The 24,307-nt window shown below is 40.3% G+C and overlaps 1 protein-coding gene across 4 annotated transcripts in view; it reads right to left on the bottom strand.

The window, feature by feature from the left end:
* The window catches only part of ADGB (androglobin), a 186,796-nt gene extending 172,995 nt beyond the window's left edge, over window positions 1-13,801 (bottom strand). For all 4 annotated transcript variants that reach the window (XM_012183068.4, XM_060419797.1, XM_060419796.1 and 1 more), the window contains exon 1: window positions 13,688-13,801. In XM_012183068.4, coding sequence (XP_012038458.1) covers window positions 13,688-13,761 — 74 coding nt within the window. In that variant the 5' untranslated portion in view covers window positions 13,762-13,801. The remainder of the gene's footprint in view (window positions 1-13,687) is intronic.
* Between the last annotated feature and the right edge of the window lie 10,506 nt (window positions 13,802-24,307).

The raw sequence follows: 24,307 nt of genomic DNA, 5'->3' as shown, positions 1-24,307 counted from the left end.
TGAACTCACGTCTCTTGAGTCTCCTGCATTTGCAGGCAGATTCTTTGCCATTGTGCCCCTAGGAAGCAATATACACTGGTAATTATAGTCAACTTGGAATATTATTTTAAAGTAAAGAATTCTATTCACATTTACAATATATTATTTGTGGATATATCTCTATCAGTTCAGTTCAGTCGCTCAGTCGTGTCCGACTCTTTGCAACCCAATGAACCATAGCATGCCCAGGCTCCCTGTCCATCACCAACTCCTGGAGTCTACCCAAACCCATGTCCATTGAGTCGGTGATGCCATCCAACCATCTCATCCTCTGTCATCCCCTTCTCCTCCTGCCCTCAATCTTTCTCAGCATCAGGGTCTTTTCAAATGAGTCAGCTCTTCACATCAGGTGGCCAGAGTGTCAGCTTCATCAGTCCTTCCAATGAACACCCAGGACTGATCTCCTTCAGGATGCACTGGTTGGATCTTCTTGCAGTCCAAGGAAACCTCAAGAGTCTTCTCCAACACCACAGTTCAAAAGCATCATTTCTTCTGTGCTCAGCTTTCTTTATGGTCCAACTCTAACTCCATACATGACTACTAGAAAAACCATAGCCTTGACTAGACGGACCTTTGTTGACAAAGTAATGTCTCTGCTGTTTAATATGCTATCTAGGTTGGTCATAACTTTCCTTCCAAGGAGTAAGCATTTTTAATTTCATGGCAATTACTGCAATCACCATCTGCAGTGATTTTGGAGCCCCCCCAAAATAAAGTAATCCATTGTTTCCACTGTTGCCCCATCTATTTGTCACAAAGTGATGGGACTGGATGCCATGATCTTAGTTTTCTGAATGTTGAGCTTTAAGCCAACCTTTTCACTCTCCTCTTTCACTTTCATCAAGAGGCTCTTTAGCTCCTCTTCACTTTCTGCCATAACGGTGGTGTCATCTGCATATCTGAGGTTATTGATATTTCTCCTGGCACTCTTGATTCCTGCTTGTGTTTCTTCCAGCCCAGCATTTCTCATGATGTAATCTGTATATAAGTTAAATAAGCAGGGTGACAATATACAGCCTTGACGTACTCCTTTTCCTATTTGGAACCAGTCTGTTGTTCCATGTCCAGTTCTAACTGTTGCTTCCTGATCTGCATATAGGTTTCTCAAGAGGCAGGTCAGGTGGTCTGGTATCTCCATCTCTTTCAGAATTTTCCACAGTTTATTGTGATCCACACAGTCAAAGGCTTTGGCATAGTCAATAAAGCAGAAATAGATGTTTTTCTGGAACTCTTTTGCTTTTTCGATGATCCAGCAGATGTTGGCAATTTGATCTCTGGTTCCTCTGCCTTTTCTAAAACCAGCTTGAACATCTGGAAGTTCACGGTTCACGTATTGCTGAAGCCTGGCTTGAAGAATTTGGGGCATTACTTTGCTAGTGTATGAAATGAGTGCAATTGTGTGGTAGTTTGAACATTTTTGGCATTGCCTTTCTTTGGATTGGAATGAAAACTGACCTTTTCCAGTCTGTGGGCACTGCTGAGTTTTCCAAATTTGCTGGCATATTGAGTGCAGCACTTTCACAGCATCATCTTTTAGGATTTGAAATAGCTCAGTTGAAATTCCATCACCTCCACTAGCTTTGTTCATAGTGATGCTTTCTAAGGCCCACTTGACTTCACATTCCAGGATGTCTGGATCTAGGTGAGTGATCACACCATCATGATTATCTGAGTCGTGAAGATCTTTTTTGCATAGTTCTGTGTATTCTTGCCACCTCTTCTTAATATCTTCTGCTTCTGTTAGGTCCATACCATTTCTGTCCTTTATTGAGCCCATGTTTGCATGAAATGTTCCCTTGGTATCTCTAATTTCCTTGAAGAGATCTCTAGTCTTTCCCATTCTATTGTTTTCCTGTATTTCTTTGCATCTATAAATATTGTTTTAAAACTTCTCATCTTAATAGTTAAAAATAAAATGTAGAATTTAAGTAATAAACCTGAGACATATGTCCACTTAAGTTGGAGTAACAGACTTCAAGTTTGCAATATTATTAATTGCATTAAATGTAAATAGTCTAGATACCAAAATTAAAAGGGACAGATTATAAGATTAGATAAAAATCAAGATCCTACTATATTTATAAGAAATACTTTGTATATATATAAACAAATAATAAAGGGATGGATGAACATGTTCACATTACTAAAAACAAATGCTTTAAAAAGATTTCAGAAAAGAGAATATTATCAGGGATTGAAATTTTAATTTCATAATGATAGAAAAAGAAAATTCATTGAGATGATGTAATAAACCTAAACTTTTGTTAATACATGAATCAAAATCAGATAGACCTATAAGAATCAAAAGATAGATTCATATAGTGGAAATTAGAGCTATCATTCATAATATCTGATAGAACAAGCTGATCAAAAATCAGTGGGGCTGTAGAAGATATAGAATATAGAATACTATCAATTGAAATTGGCTTAATTGACATTTATAGAACACTTCATCACAACAGACACATAATCTTTTCAAGAAAATATCATTTGTCAAATCAGACCATAACCTGAGACATCAAACAATTCTCAATAAATTTAAAAGAATTCAAGTCATACAAAGTATGCTGTTTGGCCAATGGAAATTAAAAACCTGGAAACTTTGAAGATATTTGGAATGCAGATAAAATGTTTGTGGTTAAGCAATGTGTTGGAGAAGAAATCAAAAAGGTAGTTATGAAATATCTGGATTGAATAAAAATGAAAATATAACACATTAAAATGTACAGGATGCCACTAAAGCAATAGGGGAAATTTATAGTACAAAATATCTATGTTAGAGAAGAGTTAAATCTTGGAACAAAGTACTATTTCCACCTTAAGAAATGGGGAAGAAGTAGGCAAGTTAAATCTAAAATAAATTAACAAAAAAACATGAGAGCAGGTTAATAGAATTAGAAAACAACAAAATGATCAAGAAAAATCAGCAAATCAAAAAGCTAATTTTTTGATTGATTAAACTCTAGTCATATTAATCAGGAATATAAGAAAGAAGATACAAACTACCAATCAGAATTGGAAAAAAGGACATAACTACCAACCCACAGACATTTAAAAGATAATAAGGAAATATTACAAACAACTTTATGTCCATATGTTTGATAACTTAGATGAAATGGATCAGTTTCCTGAAGAATACAAACTAAGAACACTCTGTAAAAAGAGATAGATTGGATTGGAGATGTTGAATATCCCTGTATATATTTATTAACAAAGTGAGTTTAGCATTAAACATGTTCCCACAAAGAAAACTCCAAACCCAAATGGCTTCACTGGTGAAGTCTATGAAATATTTAAGAAAGACATAATATTAATTCTGCATTAATTGTTGCCAATGACATAAATGAATATCAGAATAATTATGATGAGTGAAAGAAGCCATACAAAAGCCACACAAAAGGAGCTTTATAATTCCATTTATATAAAATGCCAGAAAATGCAAACTAATTGACCCTGACAGAAAATAGGACAGTGATTGCCTGGGGACTGAGGATAGGGAAGGACAGAAGGAAGGAATCACCAAGAGATCAAGGAAAGCTTTTCAAATCATAGATCTGTTCATTATCTTGACTGTGTTGATGCTTTCATATGTGTGGATGTATGTCCACATTTAGCAGAATGCATTCTTTAAATATGTATGTCAAATACAGTGCAATTTATTAGATGTCAAGTTATATCAATAAATCTGTTTTTCAAACAGAAATAAAAAGAAAAGCCTGGGAATTTTAAAAGGTAAATTTAGGAAAATCCAAACATCACTTTGTAATAGCAATATTACCTGTTATTATAGTCATAATATATAGTTAAATTAAATCTTGATTCTGTGATATATTTGACTGCCAAGTCACATGCAACCAAATATATTTTGTCTACATATTCTGTCTTTCATGTATACTGTTCCTGGCAAATTAAACCTTATATAATTTGGAGTTGGGGAAAAAGTCAAAACTGTCCTTATATGTAATAGAAATAGTTCATACTTGCATTAATATATATTTGATAATCTGGTTATTAACAAAATGCCAATAAAACAACTTTTTAAAACTTAGAAGCACTTGTTAATCACCTACCTAGCAAAGATGGCAAAATGATTAAAAAATTCCTAGGTCACTTAACAAGATTATTTAATATAATGAAACATGTATTAATACATGAGTTGAAAACCAAAGAAAACTTTAGCTGACACAAAATCATTAAAGACTTCTAAGACAAAAAGTTTGAAAAGAAGCAGTATCTTCTTTACACGCAAGAGGATACATTCTCCTATATGTGTTTTATTTAGATTACTTCCACTGTAAGGATGTTAAAAGTTCAATAACGTGTGAGTCTGGAATTTTGCTATTATTTTCTTTGAGCATGCTGTTCAAGGTAAAGACATGATTTGATTCATACTGGGAGGTAGTTTATTTATGCAATGTGCAATCAGCATGCCTTATTAAGTAGGATCAGGTAATACCCTGAAGAAATCAGAATATGAATAGAATACACAATTGACTTAATTTGCATTAGGGGCATTCTGAGCCATATTCTTCAGAAATATTAAATATATGAAGAAATAAATTGCAACCTCTAAAAATTTTTTAAATTAAAAATAGTTGAAGCCAGATTTTTATGTCATCTTTAACTCACTTGATTTGATGAAAATTATTTAATTGGACATTTAACCTTAAAAGTTCAACATTTATCTATTTTTTAATACACTGTACTTGTGTGTATATGAAAATAAATAGATGAGGGAGATTGAGATACAAACTTTCAATTACAAAATACATGAGTCAAAGGTAAGAAATGTATAGTGTAAGAAATATAGTCAATAATTATGTAACAATAATATCTCTGTATGGTGACAGATAGCAACTAGACTTATGGTGATCATTTTGAAATATATAGAAATAGCAAGTCACTACTTTGTATACCAGGACCTAATGGGGGTATTGCAGGTCAATTATACTTCAAAATCAAAGAAACAAACAAAACTCATAGAAAAAAGGTCAGATTTGTAGCTACCATAAATGGGAGTAGAGAGGTAGAATTGGATGAAGGTAGCCTAAAGTTATAAACTTCCAGTCATAAATGAATACTACGGATATAAATTTCAACATGATAAATATTCTTAATGCTGCTATACATCATATATATGAAAGTTGTTAAAAGAATAAATCCTAAGAGTTCTTATCACAAGAAAATTTTTTTTTCTATTTCTTTACTGTTGTGTCTACATGAGATGACAGATGTTCACCAAACTTATTGTGGTAATTATTTCATGATGTAAGTAAGTAAAATCATCACAAAATGAATGCTGAGCCAAGGTAGAGAAGCAATTTGAAGGGAAAATCAAAATAATATGGAAACCAACTAGACATGATGGGCAAAGGTGGGTGAAGATCAAAGATGACTACTCCTGAAACTCAAGGTCACACAGAGGATGGTAATAAGATTCTCTAAAATGAACGGGGGAAATCTACACATTTGGGAGAGATAAAGATGACCTCCATCTTGGACATATTTAACGTGGAGCAAGAGAATACATCCAAGTGGATTTGTCCCCTTGAACTTGAGCTCAATTACATGATAAGAACCACAGGTGTTAATTCAGTCATCATTAATCATCATTGTTTTAGATGATCAAAAGGGATAAAGGAGAAGAGACTGAAATGAGACCAGAGGAGAATGACTTAATTTGGGGGCGGGGGGCGGTGTGGAAGAAAGAAAACAGCAGGTCAGAGAGAAAGGAGAACTCTGGGAAGGGATAAGAGAGGATAGATTTAGGTGGAGGGACAGATGTTCCTATGAGCCCTCTTAAGCGATGGGGAGAAACAAAGGGAGAGAGAGAATCGGAGGGGGCTGCTTCTGCTCTTCTGATCCCAGTGTGTACACAGGATCCCAAGCTTCTGCCACTTCCCAGTATCTAACACGGTTGAGCAGCAAAGCTGATATTTTAAAGAGAAAAGACAAAACATGGTATGAAAATACATGAAATAACGTCCTTAATGACTTTAGCCAAAATCCATGAGAGAAATGACAGGTTCCTAGTACCCATGGCCTAGTACATGCACAGGCTCCAGTGAGCCTTGTTTTTTTCCTTCCCTTTTAAACAACTCCAACTATTTTCTTCCTGAACTCATTCTTTGTCTGTGGTGCAAAGCAATCCAAAATCCCTCCTAGACTTTGACCCAGGGTGGAGCGAACACGTGCTGTGTCCTCAATTTATAGTTAATTCATTACAACTGTGAGCAGTTTGTACAGTACAGCCTTCACCTTCGACTGTGACCTCACCTGGTTAAACTCTCACTGTGTTTCTGGCTCAGACCTGGGGCAAAAGCAGGCAAAACAGAACATAATCCTTCCTGCTTCCTCTCCTTTTGCCTGTGTATCCACAAGGTTTGGTGAACTGTAGTAATCTTTTACATTAATTTATAACTAAATAAGACACATGTTCCTCCTGAACTCAAGATTGAGTGGTAAAGAAATGGGAACAGAAAGGGCCCATTAACTGAAGCAAAATATGTAATTTTGATATTCATCAGGTCAGAAGAATGAAATAAAAACAATCACAAAATATTTGGACTATGGTATTCATTTGGCATCAGAAAAAAAGTATGATTATATATATATTCACTTCCTATAAAAAGTTTACTTTTAATATGTACTGTATGTTAATTAAGCCATACAAATCAGCATAGCTATAACCCTAAACCCTTGAATTAACTAGCCTGAACCTACCTTAGGGAAGAATATAACAAAATTTCAAAGCACCTAGTTGAATACCTCTGACAACATATACATGCCTTATTTGCAAAGAGTCACAGAGAGAAAGATTAGTAATATTTCTACCCAATATTTCATACTATATAAATTATATGAATTACACAAATTATATAAAAGTTTTATTTCTGATGTCTTAGATACAGATTTTAGTCATTTTTATCTCACATTAATAGTTTATAGATTATTTAATTCCTTAATTTCAATAATCTTTTACCTGTAAATGTCAAAATAATAGTAAAGCCAACTAAAATATTTTTCAATAACCACTTTTGATTGAGGTAATATTACTTTGCTCATTTAGAAACACTAGCAACAGTGTTGTAAGTCTCAAAGTACAAATTTGATCTTGTTTTTAGGTAACCCTGAGGTACAAATTCCATGAGTTTGTACATTTAAAATCTTTTCAATCTAACATCTTCTACTCCTCTAATAATGGTATAAACTGAGAAGGAACAATTTCTCCTCCAAAACTAAACAAAATAAAAACTGATTGATAAAAAAAAAAAAAAAAAAGTTTCATTGCCAGAAATGATTGTTAACCCATGTCAAGTTTCAACAAATTATTCAACAAATGCTCAGATTAATATCATTCAAAGGGAGAACTAGTGGCAGATCCCACTAAAACTAACAGGGTATTCCTATCCTCATTGAGCAGGGCTTTTTAGCTGAGATACTTATATTTTAAAAATATACAACAGATATGTATATAGTACCCTAATCTGTGCCAAGGGAGTATTGCCCTGTGTCCCTGGGATAATTGACAAGGCCTCTTCCCTCTGGGTCTCAGAGCCTCTGATTTTGAGTCAGAGGCTTTATGGCCAAGCGGCCACAGCAGATTTCTATTTTAACTAAAAGTTCACTCACGAGTGCTGTGCTGTGCTTAGTCACTCAGTCATGTCTGACTCTTTGCAACCCCATGGACTGCAGCTCATCAGGCTCCTCTGTCCATGGGGATTCTCCAGGCAAGAATACTGGAGTAAGTTGCCACGCCCTCCTCCAGGGAATCTTCCCAGTTGAGGAATCGAACCTAGGTCTCACTTATTGCAGGCAGATATTTTACCATCTGAGCCACCAGGGAAGCCCCCTGTCACCAAAGGTCACCTTTTAAATTGCGAATCCTTAAAACATTAGCTGGTGAGGTCCTCAGAGGTGACCTGGGAACCATAAAACTCACTGTGAATCTTGAGCTGTTTTCTTATCTGCTTCTCTTCCATATCTGCCCTTTTCTGTGGAGCTATAGGACCAGACCTAGAGTTATAAAAGCCATCTCTCTCTCTCTCTAGTTCTCACACAAGCATTTTTTTTTTCTTTTTGATTTCTGGTGGTAGAGGAATAGGTTATCTATTGTATATCAACCACTATTGCATGGTTTAATTTAAGCAGCTCTTTCTTGGACTTGGTATAACCAATAATTCACTTAATTTAATCCTCATAAAATATTCTATTTTATGTTGCTTTCACTGTATTAATCATAATTCCACTCTTGTAATAGTCTTGTTTTCAATGTTTTCCAGGCAAGAATACTGGAGTGGGTTGCCATTTCCGATCCCCTGGAGAAGAAAATGGCAACCCACTCCAGTATTCCTGTCTGGAAAATTTCATGGACGGAGGAGCCTGGTAGGCTACAGTCCATGGGGTCGCAAAGAGTCAGACATGACTGAGCAACTTCACTTTCGCTTTCACTTTCATGGTATTAATCATAATTCCACTCTTGTAATCGTCTTGTTTTCAATGTTTTGTATAAACACATATGTTGATCTTTTTTTGAGAATTCTATGAAATTTAAATGCACACTTCTGTAAGTATAGAAAAATTTGAGCTTTTGAAACATATTTCACCCTGTTTTGAAAAGAGGTCTAACTATATTCAATACCCTATGATAAACCATAATGAAAAAGAATGTGTGTATATATATATATATATAAAACTGAATCACTTTGCTGTACAGCAAAAATTAATGCAGCATTGTAAATCAACTATACTACGATAAAATGCATTTTTTTTTAAGAAAGGGGTCTAATGATATATCATCATCTGTAAGAATCTGGAAGGTTGCGTAATTCTTGTTACTTCAACAAATTTTGTTGGCTTGATCTTGGTTTTAGTGTTCTATTGGAAGTGGAACAAAATTATGGAAGTGTAAACATCAAGTTGTATCCCTATCTCAAACTTCTCGTTAAAGTTCTAAATATATTAACATTTCAAGTGTAAGCATTAACACTTCTAATAACTTTTAATACTTGAATTGCATGGCTTTTTTTCCTTCTTTTCAGTTGTCTGTCATGTACACCCAGACTTACATTCAGTACTTCTAAGAAGATCAAATGTTTGGTTTCTGTCACTACAAATCCTTCCAGTGGCATCTAAGCAATGAAAGTAACTTTGCAGGGCATACTAGTTTTCATACTAAGCTTCCCAGGTGGTTCTATTAGTAAAGAATCTCCCTGCCAATGCAGGATACATAAAAGATGTTGATTTGATCTCTGGGTCAAGAAGATCCCCTGGAGATGGAAATGGCAACCCACTCCAATATTCTTGCTGTAAAATCTCATGGACAGAGGAGCCTGGTGGGCTACTGTCCATAGGGTCCCAAAGAGTCGGACACAACTGTAGTGACTTAACACATCACTAGTTTTCAAATTGATTAATTTAAGTTGGTTTGTAATTTCAAATTGTTATTAGGTACTAATAATGAAAGACATGGAAACCACTCCAGTGTTCTTGTCTGGGAAATCCCATGGAGAGAGGAGCCTGGTGGGCTACAGTGCATGTAATCGCAAAGAGGTAGATATGACTGAAGTAAATTATCATGCAAGCACACAGAGTTTTAAAAAATCTGAAAGAATCATAGAAGTTTGGAGTTAGAGAAGAAAAAAGAACAGGGAGGACAGGGGATGTTGAAATGGGAGCAATTTCAAGTAGATGGCCCTTCACGTAAAGGAGAAAAACTTGAATACTGGAAGAGAAAAATGACACATCCAATGTCAGAAAAAAATGGTCCAAAGGTGAGTCTTATATCAGAAATTTTATTCTTGCTGATACAAAGAAAAGGGGAGTACATAAAATAGAAATAAGTTAATCTAATGTAAAAACTGACAGCTTAGTTACCTGGCATACTTATTCTTGGTGATTCAAAGTCATATTTAATGAATTTGGTGACAACTGGACATACAATGTTCTGCTTTTACAGTTGAAACTTTTCAGTTTTTGAATTTTGCCAACAGTGAACCAGATCAGAAAGGGAGGGAGAATTGGGATTCAATCAAATTTAAAAGGAATGAAACCAAGCTAGGTAACTGAACAATGAGCTCATTAATAAACAAATGGCAAATGGTTATTATGTGCTAGCCACTCAGCTAGGCAAAAGCCAGATATGGTCCTGTCCCCCGTTTGACACATAGTTTTAGAGAATACAAGAAATTTGTTACAGATGGCAGCTGTAGGACAATAAGGTTTAATGGGACAGCCATTTTCAAAGCTCTGAATACACCTTCTCTCACTTTTGTGCTCGGGACCATGTCAGAGTTAGTTGCATTTATTGGATGTATAACCATATGGTGTGGTGAAATAATAGCATATAAAAACTTACACTGTCACCAGTATATTTCAAGTGACAGTCACATTGGAGCCTTGCTAGACTTTGATCCCTGGGCTCCATACTCTTGTGTGCTTAGTCGTTCGGTTGTGTCTGACTCTTTGTGACCCCATGGACTACAGCCTGCCAGGGTCCTCTGTCCATGGGGATTCTCCAAGCAAGAATACTGGAGTGTGTTGCCTCTTCCAGGGGATCTTCCCAACCCAGGTCTCTAGCATTGCAGGCAGATTCTTTACCAATGGAGCCACCAGGAAAGTCCATGCTAGGTGACACCTAAGTCTATGACTTGTCTTGATGTCTATCATTAGTTCTTCAGTAAAACTTAGAGGATAACCATGATTTACAATGGACTTCACATCCTATTATATAATGTTATAGCAAAATCTAATGATTTAATGTTTAATACACGATAGCTAGTTTCTAGCAATGCCTAGATATTGTATAACTATTTGCCCTTACCATTATTTTCATAAATATATATATTTATGAACTTTTATTGCTATAATTCAATTCAGATATATTCAGGAAAAAATAAGCATCATCTAAAAAAGAAATGGGATGCCCCAGTAAGGAAAGAGTTAACAGGTTATCTGCAGGGATCTTATCTCTATCACGCGATAGAATCACCACAAAACAAGGCCAGGTACTGTGTTTTATGACATCTGGTTTGAACAGTTTTTTTGTTTTTGTTTTTTTTTAATGGGAGTTAACAATCTCATCTCTTTTAGCATATAAACTCTCTAAAATCAAAGCTCCTTAAGAGCTGTGAGCCTTTAATGTGCATTACTCCTTGGAAGAAAAGTTATGACCAACCTAGATAGCATATTCAAAAGCAGAGACATTACTTTGCTGACTAAGGTCTGTCTAGTCAAGGCTATGGTTTTTCCAGTAGTCAGGTATGGATGTGAGAGTTGGACTGTGAAAAAGGTGAGTGCCGAAGAATTGATGCTTTTGAACTGTGGTGTTGGAGAAGACTCTTGAGAGTCCCTTGGACTGCAAGGAGATCCAACCAGTCCATTCTGAAGGAGATCAACCCTGGGATTTCTTTGGAAGGAATGATGCTGAAGCTGAAACTCCAGTACTTTGGCCACCTCATGTGAAGAGTTGACTCATTGGAAAAGACTTTGATGCTGGGAAGGATTGGGGGCAGGAGAAGAAGGGGATGACAGAGGATGAGATGGCTGGATGGCATCACTGACTGGATGGAAGCGAGTCTGAGTAAACTCTGGCAGTTGGTGATGGACAGGGAGGCCTGGCGTGCTGCGATTCATGGGGTCAAGGAGTCGGACACGACTGAGCGACTGAACTGAACTGAACTGAACTGAATTATAATCATCACTAAGTTTGCTTTCTTTTTTTGGTGTATTCAAAAACTCATTTGGAATCCTGTTATTGTTTCTTATTTAATCACTGCCATTTACTCATTCATTAAATATTTTTGAGTGCCTACTATATATGACCCAAACATCAGTCTAGGTACTTAGGATTCAATAGTGTATAAAACAGAAGAAAAATTATTGCCTTCAGGGAACTTCTATTTTTATTAGGATGACATATGAATAACCATAATTTTAAAGCAAAATATATAGCATGCTAATTAGAAAAACAATGACAAAATAAAGCACAAAGGAAAAACAGGGAGTTCTTGGTTTTGTCAGAAAAGTGGGGATTGCAACTTTACAGCTGGCCAAAGAAGCTAACATGAACAAATGGCACTGAGCTAGATATCTAAAAGACATGAGGGAGAAAGCCATAAGCAAATGGCTTTCTAGAAGAGGAAATAGCCAGAGCAAAGGCCCTGGGGTACATATTCCAGGATGTGAAAAGGACAGGATGTGAACAAGGGGGAAGTAAAGTCAGAAATGAACAGGGCAAAAGGGAAAAGACCCTGATTCTATATATAACCAGTGTAGGACTGTCCTACACTGGTTATGTATCATGAGAGCAATTCTGTTAAAAATGACTTATGTATGTCAAATAATAACTGAAATTTAAGTTACTAATAAAATGAATGGATTATCTACCAGGAAGCTGGAAGCCTGCTTATGAGAGAGAACAGAACTAGGAACTAGAGGATCTCAGACATGGGAATGAATGTGGGAGAGGAGTTCAGGGAGAGAAAAAGTTTAAAGAGAATGCATCGGTGAACAGAAGTTCAACGCGGGATTCTTCAGGTGAAGACAGAGATGAAGAAGTGCTGCTGCTGCTGCTAAGTCACTTCAGTCCTGTCCAACTCTGTGCGACCCCATAGACGGCAGCCCATCCATGGGACTCTCCAGGCAAGAAGACTGGAGTGGGCTGCCATTTCCTTTTCCAATGCATGCATCCACGCTAAGTCGCTTCAGTCGTGTCTGACTCTGTGCGACCCCATGGACAGCAGCCCACCTGGCTCCTCTGTCCAGGGGATTCTCCAGGCAAGAATACTGGAGTGGGTTTCCATTTCCTTCTCTGAGATGCAGAACTAGGCATCCAAAATCTAAGAGTCCAAGTAAAAATAATCTACAGTCCATCTCTCACAGGCACAGTGGGGAAAACATGAATGATCCCCCTGAAGTAGGTTTAGCAGCTGGCGCTCTCATAAATTGTGTAAGTTCAAAGGCGGGGGTAGGGGGAAGGGGTGGGGGGGGGGGGACCAGAGCAGGGAAAAACATAATAAGGAGGTACATACACAGCAAAAACCACCCCAGATCAGAGAGGGATCATTTAGATTCCAAGAACCAGGGTCTGTATACTTTATCGGAGTAAACGTTAGTAACGTGAATTAAATATTTACATAGTTTTAACTTTTGAAAACCATTTCATGTCTGATAGAATCTGACTAAAGCTCTTCAGTTGTTAGATGAGGCAAATACGAACTAAGGATTCATCAGTGAGGTGAAAGGTCTCTCTGCTGAGACTGGGCCCATGCAGATGTGGTCCTAACCTTGAGCCTCGCCTCTCTGGTAAGGAAGCCCCAGCCCTTCCAAGTGCCAGGGTGGAGCCTGGAGGAGAGGAGCAGCAGGAAAGGGTGGGAGGTTCGTGGACTGGAGCAGGAAGTGCAGCCACCCCGCTAAGCAGCTGGGAATCAGGGAAATCAGGGGCTCTGGAAGTGGATCCAGGCAGGCATGGACGAAGAATGAGGGCAAGAGTCTCCCAGATCCGGGTTCTTGCAGACGGTAAAGAAGATGGAGGAGGCCATCTAAACTCCTGCCTTGGCAGAGTTTGCTACAGGGAAGCAGAGTCGGGACAAGGGGAAAGGACAAAGGATCAAGCCCGCGGTGGAATGGCCAGACAGAGTTCCCTTACTCTTTAGATTTATCCGATCCGTGCGCCGAGTTGATACGATGCACTTCTTTCTTCTTGGCTTGTTTGGTGGTCATGGCAGAGGTAGCCCCAGGCAGGAGCTGAGCTCTGAGCTCTGAGCCGCCTCTGTGGCCCTGGCTACGCGTCTGCCGTTGCTAGGAGACGGCCAGTGCGCGTCCTGAAGCCGCGGTGCAGGTGCTGGGCAGGTTTTAGCTGGGGCGGCCCTAGCGAAGGCAGCTCTGAGGTTGCAAAGGGACTGCGAGCGCCTAAGAGCTCAGGTCTTCCCAGCGGGGTGGAAATCTAGGGGTTGGGTGCCCGGAGGAAGCCGGCCCGGGCGTGGATTTGACTGTAAGATTGGTAGGTTCTGATAAACTGGAGTTTTTCTATCAGGCTGACTCTGCCAGGCTTTGCTCTTCGGAAGCATATACCTCGATTAACTCTTTTGGATTTGAAGACATATACTATAAAAGTCTTCCAGGTGGCGCTAGTGATAAAGAACCGGTCTGTCAATGCAGGAAACTTGAGTCCAGGGTTCCATCCCTGATTTGGGAAGATCCCCTGGAGGAGGAAACAGTAACCCGCTTCAGTATTCTTGTCTGGGAAATCCCACAGGCAGAGGAGTCTAGCAAGCTACAGTCCATGGGGTGCCCAAGAGTGGGACACAACTGAAGTGACTGCAAATTAGCACACACTGCAAATCCCCTTTCCCCAGGTCTTTTCTCCTTTGAACAAGTTCCTCTACTAATAATTAAGGAGACATTATGAACACAGTGAATTTGTCAATGGCTCAGTCAAGGTTTCAATAATGAATACAGTGGGTGCAGGGGGATCTCTGCAGGGAAGGCAAGATTATGATCTTAGTCACTTAAGGTTTGATGACGATGTCTGTGATTGAATAAGTTGGGGGTCTTGTGAGAGTTGGACTATAAAGAAAGCTGAGCGCAGAAGAATTGATACTTTTGAACTGTGGTGTTGGAGAAGACTCTTGAGAGTCCCTTGGACTGCAAGGAGATCCAATCAGTCCATCCTAAAGGAAATCAGTCCTGGGTGTTCATTGGAAGGAGTGATGTTGAAGCTGAAACTCCAATACTTTGGACACCTGATGAGAAGAGCTGACTCATTGGAAAAGACCCGGATGCTGGGAAAGATTGAGAGCAGGAGGAGAAGGGGACAACAGAGGATGAGATTGGTTGGATGGCATCACTGACTCAATGGACATGGGTTTGGGTGGACTCCAGGAGTTGGTGTTGGACAGGGAGGCCTGGTGTGCTGTGGTTCATGGGGTCACAAACAGTCAGACACGACTGAGTGACTGGACTGAACTGGGTTTTTCACATGAAAGAATAAATTCAGGTCATGGAATGGAGTGGCTTTTGATAATTTATTTGAGAAGATGCTGGAGCCAGAAGACCCAAATTGAAGCAAACCAAGATCAATTAAGTCTCTGGCTTAATGGTCGTTCAGTCCTGCTGATATTTGTAGTTATCTTGCCTTGGGCAAGTTCCTCCTTTTAAGCCTCCAGTTTACTTACTTGTACTTACTTGGGTTTCCCTCATAGCTCAGTTGATAAAGAATCTGCCTGCAATGCAGGAGACCTGGGTTTGATCCCTGGGTCAGGAAGATCCCCTGGAGGAGGAAATGGCAACCCACTCCAGTAGTCTTGCCTAGAGAATCCAACAGAGAGAGGAGCGTGGAGGCTATGGTCAATGGGGTCGCAAGAGTCCACGAGTCAGACATGACTTAGCGGCTAAACCACCGCCATATTTTCAGGCACTGATTTACTTACTTGTAAACACTAGATGCTAATACCTAACACAAGTCTCTCATGAGCATAAATGAGATGTATTTAAAATGCTTAGCACACAATGAAAACACAGAAAATAGGGGCTCCTGCTTCAAAATGCCTTCAAAGACCAGGCAGATAACGTGAATGAATGAAACTGAGAAATGCTTAGACTGGAAACACTTTTAAGGGCATTAAAATAAAACCAAATATTACTCTGACCCAACATACTTTCAGTTTAGAGAGATTTAACCATCCACAGGCCTCAGTTTTAGAGCCCCTCATATTAGATGGCCTCTTCCATTAACCTAGAGATAACTGTGTGTGTGTGTGTGTGTGTGTGTGTGTGTGTGTATGTGTGTTTAGTCCCTCAGTCATGTCCAGCTCTTTGTGAACCCATAGACTGTAGCCTGCCAGGCTCTTCAGTCCATGGGGATTCTCCAGGCAAGAATACTGGAGTGAGTTGCCATGCACTCCTTGGGGGATCTTCCAGACTCACAGATTGAACCCAGGTCTCCCGCATTGCAGGAGGATTCTTTACTGTCTAAGCCATCTGCAGTTCAGTTCAGTTCAGTTGCTCAGTCCTGTCCAACTCTTTGTGACCCCATGAACCACAGCACGCCAGGCCTCCCTGTCCATCACTAACTCCCGGAGTTCACCCAAACTCATGTCAATTGAGTCAGTGATGCCATCCAGCCATCTCATCCTCTGTCATCCCCTTCTCTTCCTGCCCTGAATCCCTCCCAGCATCAAAGTCTTTTCCAATGAGACAACTCTTCACACTAGGTGGCCAAAGTATTGGAGTTTCAGCTTTAGCATCAGTCCTTCCAATGAACACCCAGGACTGATCTCTTTTAGAATGGACTGGTTGGATCTCCTTGCAGTCCAAGGGACCCTCAAGAGTCTTCTCCAACACCACAGTTCAAAAGCATCAATTCTTCAGTGCTCAGCTTTCTTCACAGTAAAACTCTCATGTCTATACATGACTACTGGAAAAACCATAGCCTTGACTAAACGGACCTTTGTTGGCAAAGTCTCTGCTTTTGAATATGCTGTCTAGGTTGGTCATAATTTTCCTTCCAAGGAGTAAGCATCTTTTAATTTCATGGCTGTAGTCACCATCTGCGTGATTTTGGAGCCCCTAAAAATAAAATCTGACACTGCTTCCACTGTTTCCCATCTATTTGCCATGAAGTGATGCGACCAGATGCCATGATCTTAGTTTTCTGAATGTTTAGCTTTAAGCCAACTTTTTCACTCTCCTCTTTCACTTTCATCAAGAGGCTCTTTAGCTCCTCTTCACTTTCTGCCATAAGGGTGGTGTCATCTGCATATCTGAGGTTATTGATATTTCTCACAGCAATCTTGACTCCAGCTTTTGCTTCATCCAGCCCAGCGTTTCTCATGATGTAATCTGCATATAAGTTAAATAAGCAGGGTGACAATATACAGCCTTGATGAACTCCTTGTCCTATTTGGAACCAGTCTGTTGTTCCATGTCCAGTTCTAACTGTTGCTTCCTGACCTGCATACAGATTTATCAAGAGGTAGGTTAGGTGGTCTGGTATTCCCATCTCTTTCAGAATGTTCCACAGCTTATTGTGATCCACACTGTCGAAGGCTTTGGCATAGGCAATAAAGCAGAAATAGATGTTTTTCTGGAACTCTCTTGCTTTTTCCATGATCCAGCGGATGTTGGCAATTTGATCTCTGGTTCCTCTGCCTTTTCTAAAACCAGCTTGAACATCTGAAAGTTTACGGTTCACCTATTGCTGAAGCCTGGCTTGGAGGATTTTGAGCATTACTTTACTAACATGTGCTGCTGCTGCTGCTGCTAAGTCGCTTCAGTTCTGTCCGACTCTGTGCGACCCCAGAGACGGCAGCCCACCAGGCTCCCCCGTCCCTGGGATTCTCCAGGCAAGAATACTGGAGTGAGTTGCTGTTTCCTTCTCCGATGCATGAAAGTGAAAAGTGAAATTGACACGCTCAGTCGTGTCCGACTTTTAGCGACCTCATGGACTGCAGCCTACCAGGCTCTTCCGTCCATGAGATTTTCCTCTAGCGTGTGAGATGAGAGCAGTTGTGCGGTAGTTTGAGCATTCTTTGGCACTGCCTTTCTTTGGGATTTGAATGAAAACTGACCTTTTCCAGTCCTGCGGCCACTGCTGAGTTTTCCTAATTTGCTGGCATATTGAGCGCAGCACTTTCACCACATCATCTTTCAGGATTTGAAATATCTCAACTGGAATTACATCACCTCCACTAGCGGTGGAGCCAGCGCGTGTCCCTCACAGAAGCGTGGCTGAGAAGAGTTCCCCCTCACCCAAGTTCAGGGTTGGCAGCCGAGAAGAGCTACTCCACGTCCGAGGTCAGGCGGCCGAGAGGAACAACCCCATGTCTGAGGTCAGGGGCGGCCAAGAGGAGCTACCCCACGCCTGAGGTCAGGGCCGGCGGCCAAGAAGAGCTACCCCACGCCTGACGTCAGGGCTGGCAGCCGAGAAACAACCCGACGCCCGAGGTCAACCGCTCTCCGAGGTCAGGGGCAGACGAGAGGAGCTACCCCATGTCCAAGGCCAGGGGTGGCTGCCGGGAGGAGCTACCCCACGTCTAAGGAGCCACGGCTGTGCAGGCACAGGAGGGCCGAGAGGAGCTACTCCACGTTCAAGGTCAGGAGGGGCAGCCATGCGGAGATACCCCTAGTCCAAGGTAAGGAGCAGCGGCTGCGCTTTGCTGGAGCAGCCATGAAGAGATACCCCACATCCAGAGTAAGAGAAACCCGAATAAGACTCGAGGTGTTGCGAAAGGGCATCAGAGGGCAGACATACTGAAACCATACTCACAGAAAACTAGTCAATCTGATCACATGGACCACAGCCTTGTCTAACTCAATGAAACTAAGCCATCTTACCCATCTTTAAATAAAGACATTCCCTCTGTTCTTGGAACTGTTCATTGGCCCCGCTCTACAGGAGAGAAGCAGGTTCCTGAAAAGCAAATCTTTGATCTGCTCTGAGGAATCAATGCCTAGACTTCTTCATTCAGCGTGGCTTTGTCAGACTGTGTTAGTCTTACTGGGGTTTACATAGGCAACAATCAGACAGCAACCTCTTTGTATTCCGTCTGCAAGGTAAATGGCTTCTATCAGCTGTGCTAATATTATGAGTGCAGAAATACCCTACGAACAGCTGTATATGTGAAGAGAATGAAGACATCTTGAGCACTCTGCCTCCTTTATCACAGGGCTGAGATTTCCAGAGAGCTCTCCTGATTGAAAGCAAAGGATCAAGCTTCATGAAAATAGTATTTTAATACTAAATCTGATTAGTGTCATCCGTGCAAAGCCATAAGCATATACGAAGACTATTGGGTAAAAATAGCACAGTTTTAAGCAACCAACCCATGAATTGGCGAGTTTCCTCTTGAGCAAGGGCCGTCCCTGAAGCCATACTTAGTGGCTGCAAGATGCCAAGGTCATTACAGGAGAGTCTGTCCTTTAGTTTGAGATCGGATGATCTGCAGCCCACGCATGTTCTACAGATGAAGAACCCCAAACCAAGAGAAGAGCAAATGTCCTACAAAAAGGTGCTTGGCTTCTGGGTAGCAGAGTGTGAACAAGAGCAAATAAATGGAGGAGCCCTGGTTTAAGCCAAACATATCACTACTCCACCCAGAGACTGTTATCTTATCTATTTTGTGGATTAGTCACTCAGTCAGTCTTTGCCACCCCATGGACTGTAGTCTGCCAGCTCCTCTGTCCATGGGACTCACCAGGCAAGAATACTGGAGCAGGTAGCCATTCCCTACTCCAGGGGATCTTCCCAACCCAGGGATCAAACTTGGGTCTCCCCCATTGCAGGCAGATTCTTTATTGTCTGAATCACCAGGGAAGCCTTTTCCTATCTATTAAATTAGGATAAAAATAAAGGAGTTGCTATCAGGATGGAATGAGACAATAAAAATCTATTTTTAAAATATAAAGTTGTGCTTTACTTCTTTGTCCAACATTCTTTCTCTTTTATAATATTATGTATGCAGCAAGCAGAAAAGGAATTTTGCCTTTTTTCTGAAGCCAAACTCTGGTCAGGTCATGATTTTAAGAGGCAGATATGCTCCTCTATAAATCGTAAGATGGTGTTTGTACGTGCCAGTGCAAAAAGAACAATTAGCCCTACCTATATCTTTTTCGCAAACCCATATTCTGGTGTGTAGATGGTAATCATGTTCAGTGTCATTTTGAAATGTTAATAATACCTGTGATTTATTGAGTTCCTGTGACTTGCCAGGCTTAGGGAGGGGAGCTAGCTCCTTAGAGTATAGACAGTAGACATAGATCTGAATTTAAACACCGACTCTTCTTAGCTGACTTGCCCTGGATAAGTCATTTAAATTCCCTGAATCCCATTTTCTTCACTTACTGAAAGGAAAGAGTAATACTTCCCTGAAATGTTGTGCTTGGACCATTATCAACACTCAAGTCATGATAGGTAATGCTTCCCTATCTGACACTGAAGTGCAGAGAGGTCAAAGGACTTTGCCTCTGACACAGGGCCAGTGGCAGAGCAGGACTGGCCTGTCTCCATGGCCTTGGCCTCTGGAATCCTCTGACCAACTACACCGGCTATGGTCTTTCAGAGATGCTCCCGAAAAACAGCAAGTCCAGGCGACTGCCCTGCAGCTCAGCTTAGGGGTTTCCAAGTTCTCTTGCTGTTTAACAGCTTTCAAGAAACAGGGCTTGTATTGCATTAGAGCTACCCTTTCTTCAGTCTGCACTTAACTTTTTGAGGAAGAGTTACAACTTCAGACAACAGTAACCCTGGCTCCATAGGGAAGTGGTCAGAAATACTTACTTCCTCGTGCCTGCGGAAACAGACCAAGCAGGGGTCTCTCTTTGGACTGCATGGGGAAGTGAGTTTCAGTAACCACTTCTCTACCCCACACTGGGAGCCCAGATGACAGGAACTGAGCAGGGAGAGTGGCAGCTTTTCTGGTTCTTAGAGCCGTAGCTCTGGGCACCTTCCCACTTGGTCCCACGGCCACAGGATATGACAGAGAGGGTGCTGGTCAGCTACCTCTTTGCAATTAGGTCAATTATCAGCTTGCTCACCTTTAACCAAATCAATGAGGAAGCATAAATTCTACATGTCCTGCTTGGAATTCAGGTTAACTGCCCTTTCAAGTTCTGTCCTTCAGTAATCTCTTCTCCTTAGAAATCAGTATCCTTCTCCTTTATTTTCCACAGAGCTTTAGTATTTTTTTTTAAATATCCAATCATGTTGCATCTCATTTTTATCATTACTTAGGCCCTGGTCCTTCTCACTTATAAACTGTAAGGGCACTTGGAATTTGGTGAACCAAACTCACTTCAAACTCTGCAAACCTCTGCAACACTTCATAATCAGAATTTAACATTTATTGAGCACTGACTATATGCTTGGCACTGTACAAAACTGTTGTTCTATAATAACCCACTTAATCACCATAAACACCCTAAGAATGTGCTAGTATTACAATCTCTCTCTTGTAAATAAGAAAACAGCAGAGGCTAAATTAAGTTAGTAAGTATCAGGCAGCATTCAGGCCCAAGCAATCTGGTGCCACATGCTTTTTATAACCAAATTTTCTGCTTCAGACTCCTTCAGTAGTTGCAACCCTATGAAGTGTTGCTATCAGCCCATTTTGTAGAGAAGGAACATGAGTTTTAGAAAGCTCAACACCTTGCCCAAAGTCCAAAACACACACAGAGAGGGTGGAGCTGGAATGTAAATGTAAACAGTCTGGTTTCAGAGTGCATGCTTTTATTTTATTTCATTTCATTTCACTTCATTTCATTTATTGTTGTAAGCAAGCAATACAGAATCTACGTATCTAATAATTTTTTTGGTGCATAACATAGTGTTGCTAATGGCCCAGTTCTTTGAGCACTCTGAAGTGCCTGAAGAACTATAGGTGGAGGTTCCTGACATTGCACAGGAGGCAGTGATCAAGACCATTTCTAAGAAAAAGTGCAAAACGATTGTCTGAGGAGGGCTTACAAATAGCTGAGAAAAGAAGAGAAGCTAAAGGCAAACTAGAAAAGGAAAGATTATAGCCATTAGAATGCAGAGTTCCAAAGAATAGCAAGGAGAGATAAGAAAGCTTTCCTCTGTGAAAAATACCGTTGGTAGCTTGATAGGGATTACACTGAATCTATACGTTCGATGCAGGATACAGGATGCTTGGGGCTGGTGCACTGGGATGACCCAGAGAGATGGTATGGGGAGGGAGGTGGGAGGAGGGTTCAGGATTGGGAACACGTGTATACCTGTGGCAGATTCATGTTGATGTATGGCAAAACCAATACAATATTGTAAAGTAATTAGCCTCCAATTAAAATAAATAAATTTTAAAAATAAATAAACAATGCAGGGTTAAAAAAAAAAAAAGAAAGCTTTCCTCAGTGATCAGTGCAAAGAAATAGAGGAAAACAATAGAATGGGAAAGACTAGAGATCTCTTCAAGAAAATTAGAGATGCCAGGAGAACATTTCATGCAAAGATGTGCTCAATAAAGGACAGAAATGGTATGGATCTAACAGAAGCAGAAGATATTAAGAAGAGGTGGCAAGAATACACAGAAGAACTATACAAAAAAGACCTTCATCACCCAGATAACCACGATAGTGTGATCACTCACCTAGAGACAGACATCCTGGAATGTGAAGTCAAGTGGGCCTTAGGAAGCATCACTACGAACAAAGCTAGTGGAGGTGATGGAATTCTAGTTGAGCTCTTTCAAATCCTAAAAGATGATGCTGTGAAAGTGCTGCACTCAATATGCCAGCAAATTTGGAAAACGCAGCAGTGGCCACAGGAATGGAAAAGGTCAGTTTTTATTCCAATCCCAAAGAAAGGCATTGCCAAAGAATGCTCAAACTACTGCACAATTGCACTCATCTCACATGTTAGTAAAGTAATACTCAAAATTCTCCAAGTGAGGCTTCCACAGTATGTGAACTATGAATTTCCAGATGTTCAAGCTGGTTTTAGAAAAGGCAGAGGAACCAGAGATCAAATTGCCAACAACCGTTGGATCATCAAATAAACAAGGGAGTTCCAGTAAAACTTCTACTTCTGCTTTATCGACTCTGCCAAAGTCTTTGACTGTGTGGATCACCACAAACTGTGGAAAATTCTAAAAGAGATGGGAATATTAGACCACCTTACCTGCCTCCTGAGAAATCTGTATGCAGGTAAAGAAGCAACAGTTAGAACTGGACATGGAACAACAGACTGGTGCCATATTGGGAAAGGAGTATGTCAAGGCTGTATACTGTCACCCTGCTTATTTAACTTATATGCACAGTACATCATGAGAAATGTCAAGCTGGATGAAGTGCAAATTGGAATCAGGATTGCCGGGAGAAATATCAATAACCTCAGATACGCAGATGAAACCACCCTTATGGCAGAAAGCGAAGAGGAACTAAAGAGCCTCTTAATGAAAGTGAAAGAGGAGAGTGAAAAAGCTGGCTTAAACTCAACATTTAAAACACTAATATCATGGCATTCAGTCCCATCACTTCATGGAAAATAGATGGGGAAACAATGAAAGACTTTATTTTCTTGGGCTCCAAAATCACTGCAAATGGTGGTTGCAACCATGAAATTAAAAGATGCTTACTCCTTGGAAGAAAAGCTATGACCAATCTAGACAGTGTATTCAAAAGCAGAGACATTATTTTGCAGACAAAGGTCTGTCTAGTCAAAGCTATGGTTTTTCCAGTAGTCATGTATGGATGTGAAAATTGGACTATAAAGAAAGCTGAGTACCGAAATATTGATGCTTTTGAACTGTGGTGTTGGAGAAGACTCTTGAGAGTCCCTTGGACTGCAAGGAGATCAAACCAGTCAATCTTCAAGGAAATCAGTCCTAAATATTCATTGGAAGGACTGATGCTGAAGATGATACTCCAATCCTTTGGCCACCTGATGGGAAGAACTGACTCATTGGAAAAGATCCTGATGCTGGGAAAGATTGAAGGCGGGAGGAGAAGGGGATGACAGAGGATGAGACGGTTGGATGGCATCACTGACTTGATGGACATGAGTTTGAGCAAGCTCTGGGAATTGGTGATAGACAGACATCCTGGTGTGCTGCAGTCCATGGGTCACAAAGAGTTAGACACAACTCAGCGACTGAACTGAACTGAATGGTTTAATGGTAAAGAATCCACCTGACAATGCAGGAGACGAGAGTTTGATCCCTGGGTCTGGAAGATCCCCTGGAGAAGAAATGGCAACTCACTCCAGGATTCTTGCCTGGATAAACTCATGGAGAAAGGAGACTGGCGGGCTACAGTCCATGGGGCTGCAAAAGAGTGAGACATGACTAAGTGACTAAACAACAACAATTGTAGGCACAATGTTGAACAGCAGATTTCTAGAGCTTCTTCTTCTTATTTAAATGGAACTTTTTACCTGTGTAAGCTCTCAAGGTGGGTGTTATACTGTCTGTTTTAAACAGAATGAGTACAGAACATTCTGTACTACATGTCCTCAAAAAAATTGCTATAAATTGCAACTTCGATCCAGGTTTGAACCCTAACATCCAGTCTCTTTAAAGCCCACTAGTTCTGGAGGACTCGGAACTGGCAGAAATGAAACCAGTTGTCCCTGCCAGAGAAAGCCTCATTATTCAGGACAAACCTTAATGTATAGTTTTGATTGTCTTTGAAAGGAAATTCTGAACAGAGATTCTTAACAAAAGTGGGGTAATAAAGAAATGATATTTTCCTGAAACTAGCTGAAAAACAATTTTCATTTCAATAAGCTGTTTAAAGAAGAAACAACAGTTTTTCTGAC

Source organism: Ovis aries, chromosome 8 (assembly GCF_016772045.2).
Source record: "Ovis aries strain OAR_USU_Benz2616 breed Rambouillet chromosome 8, ARS-UI_Ramb_v3.0, whole genome shotgun sequence".
In the NCBI taxonomy this organism is placed as follows: Eukaryota; Metazoa; Chordata; class Mammalia; order Artiodactyla; family Bovidae; genus Ovis; species Ovis aries.
Note: the sequence above shows the minus strand (reverse complement) of the source record. Positions and strands in the feature narration are given on the sequence as shown.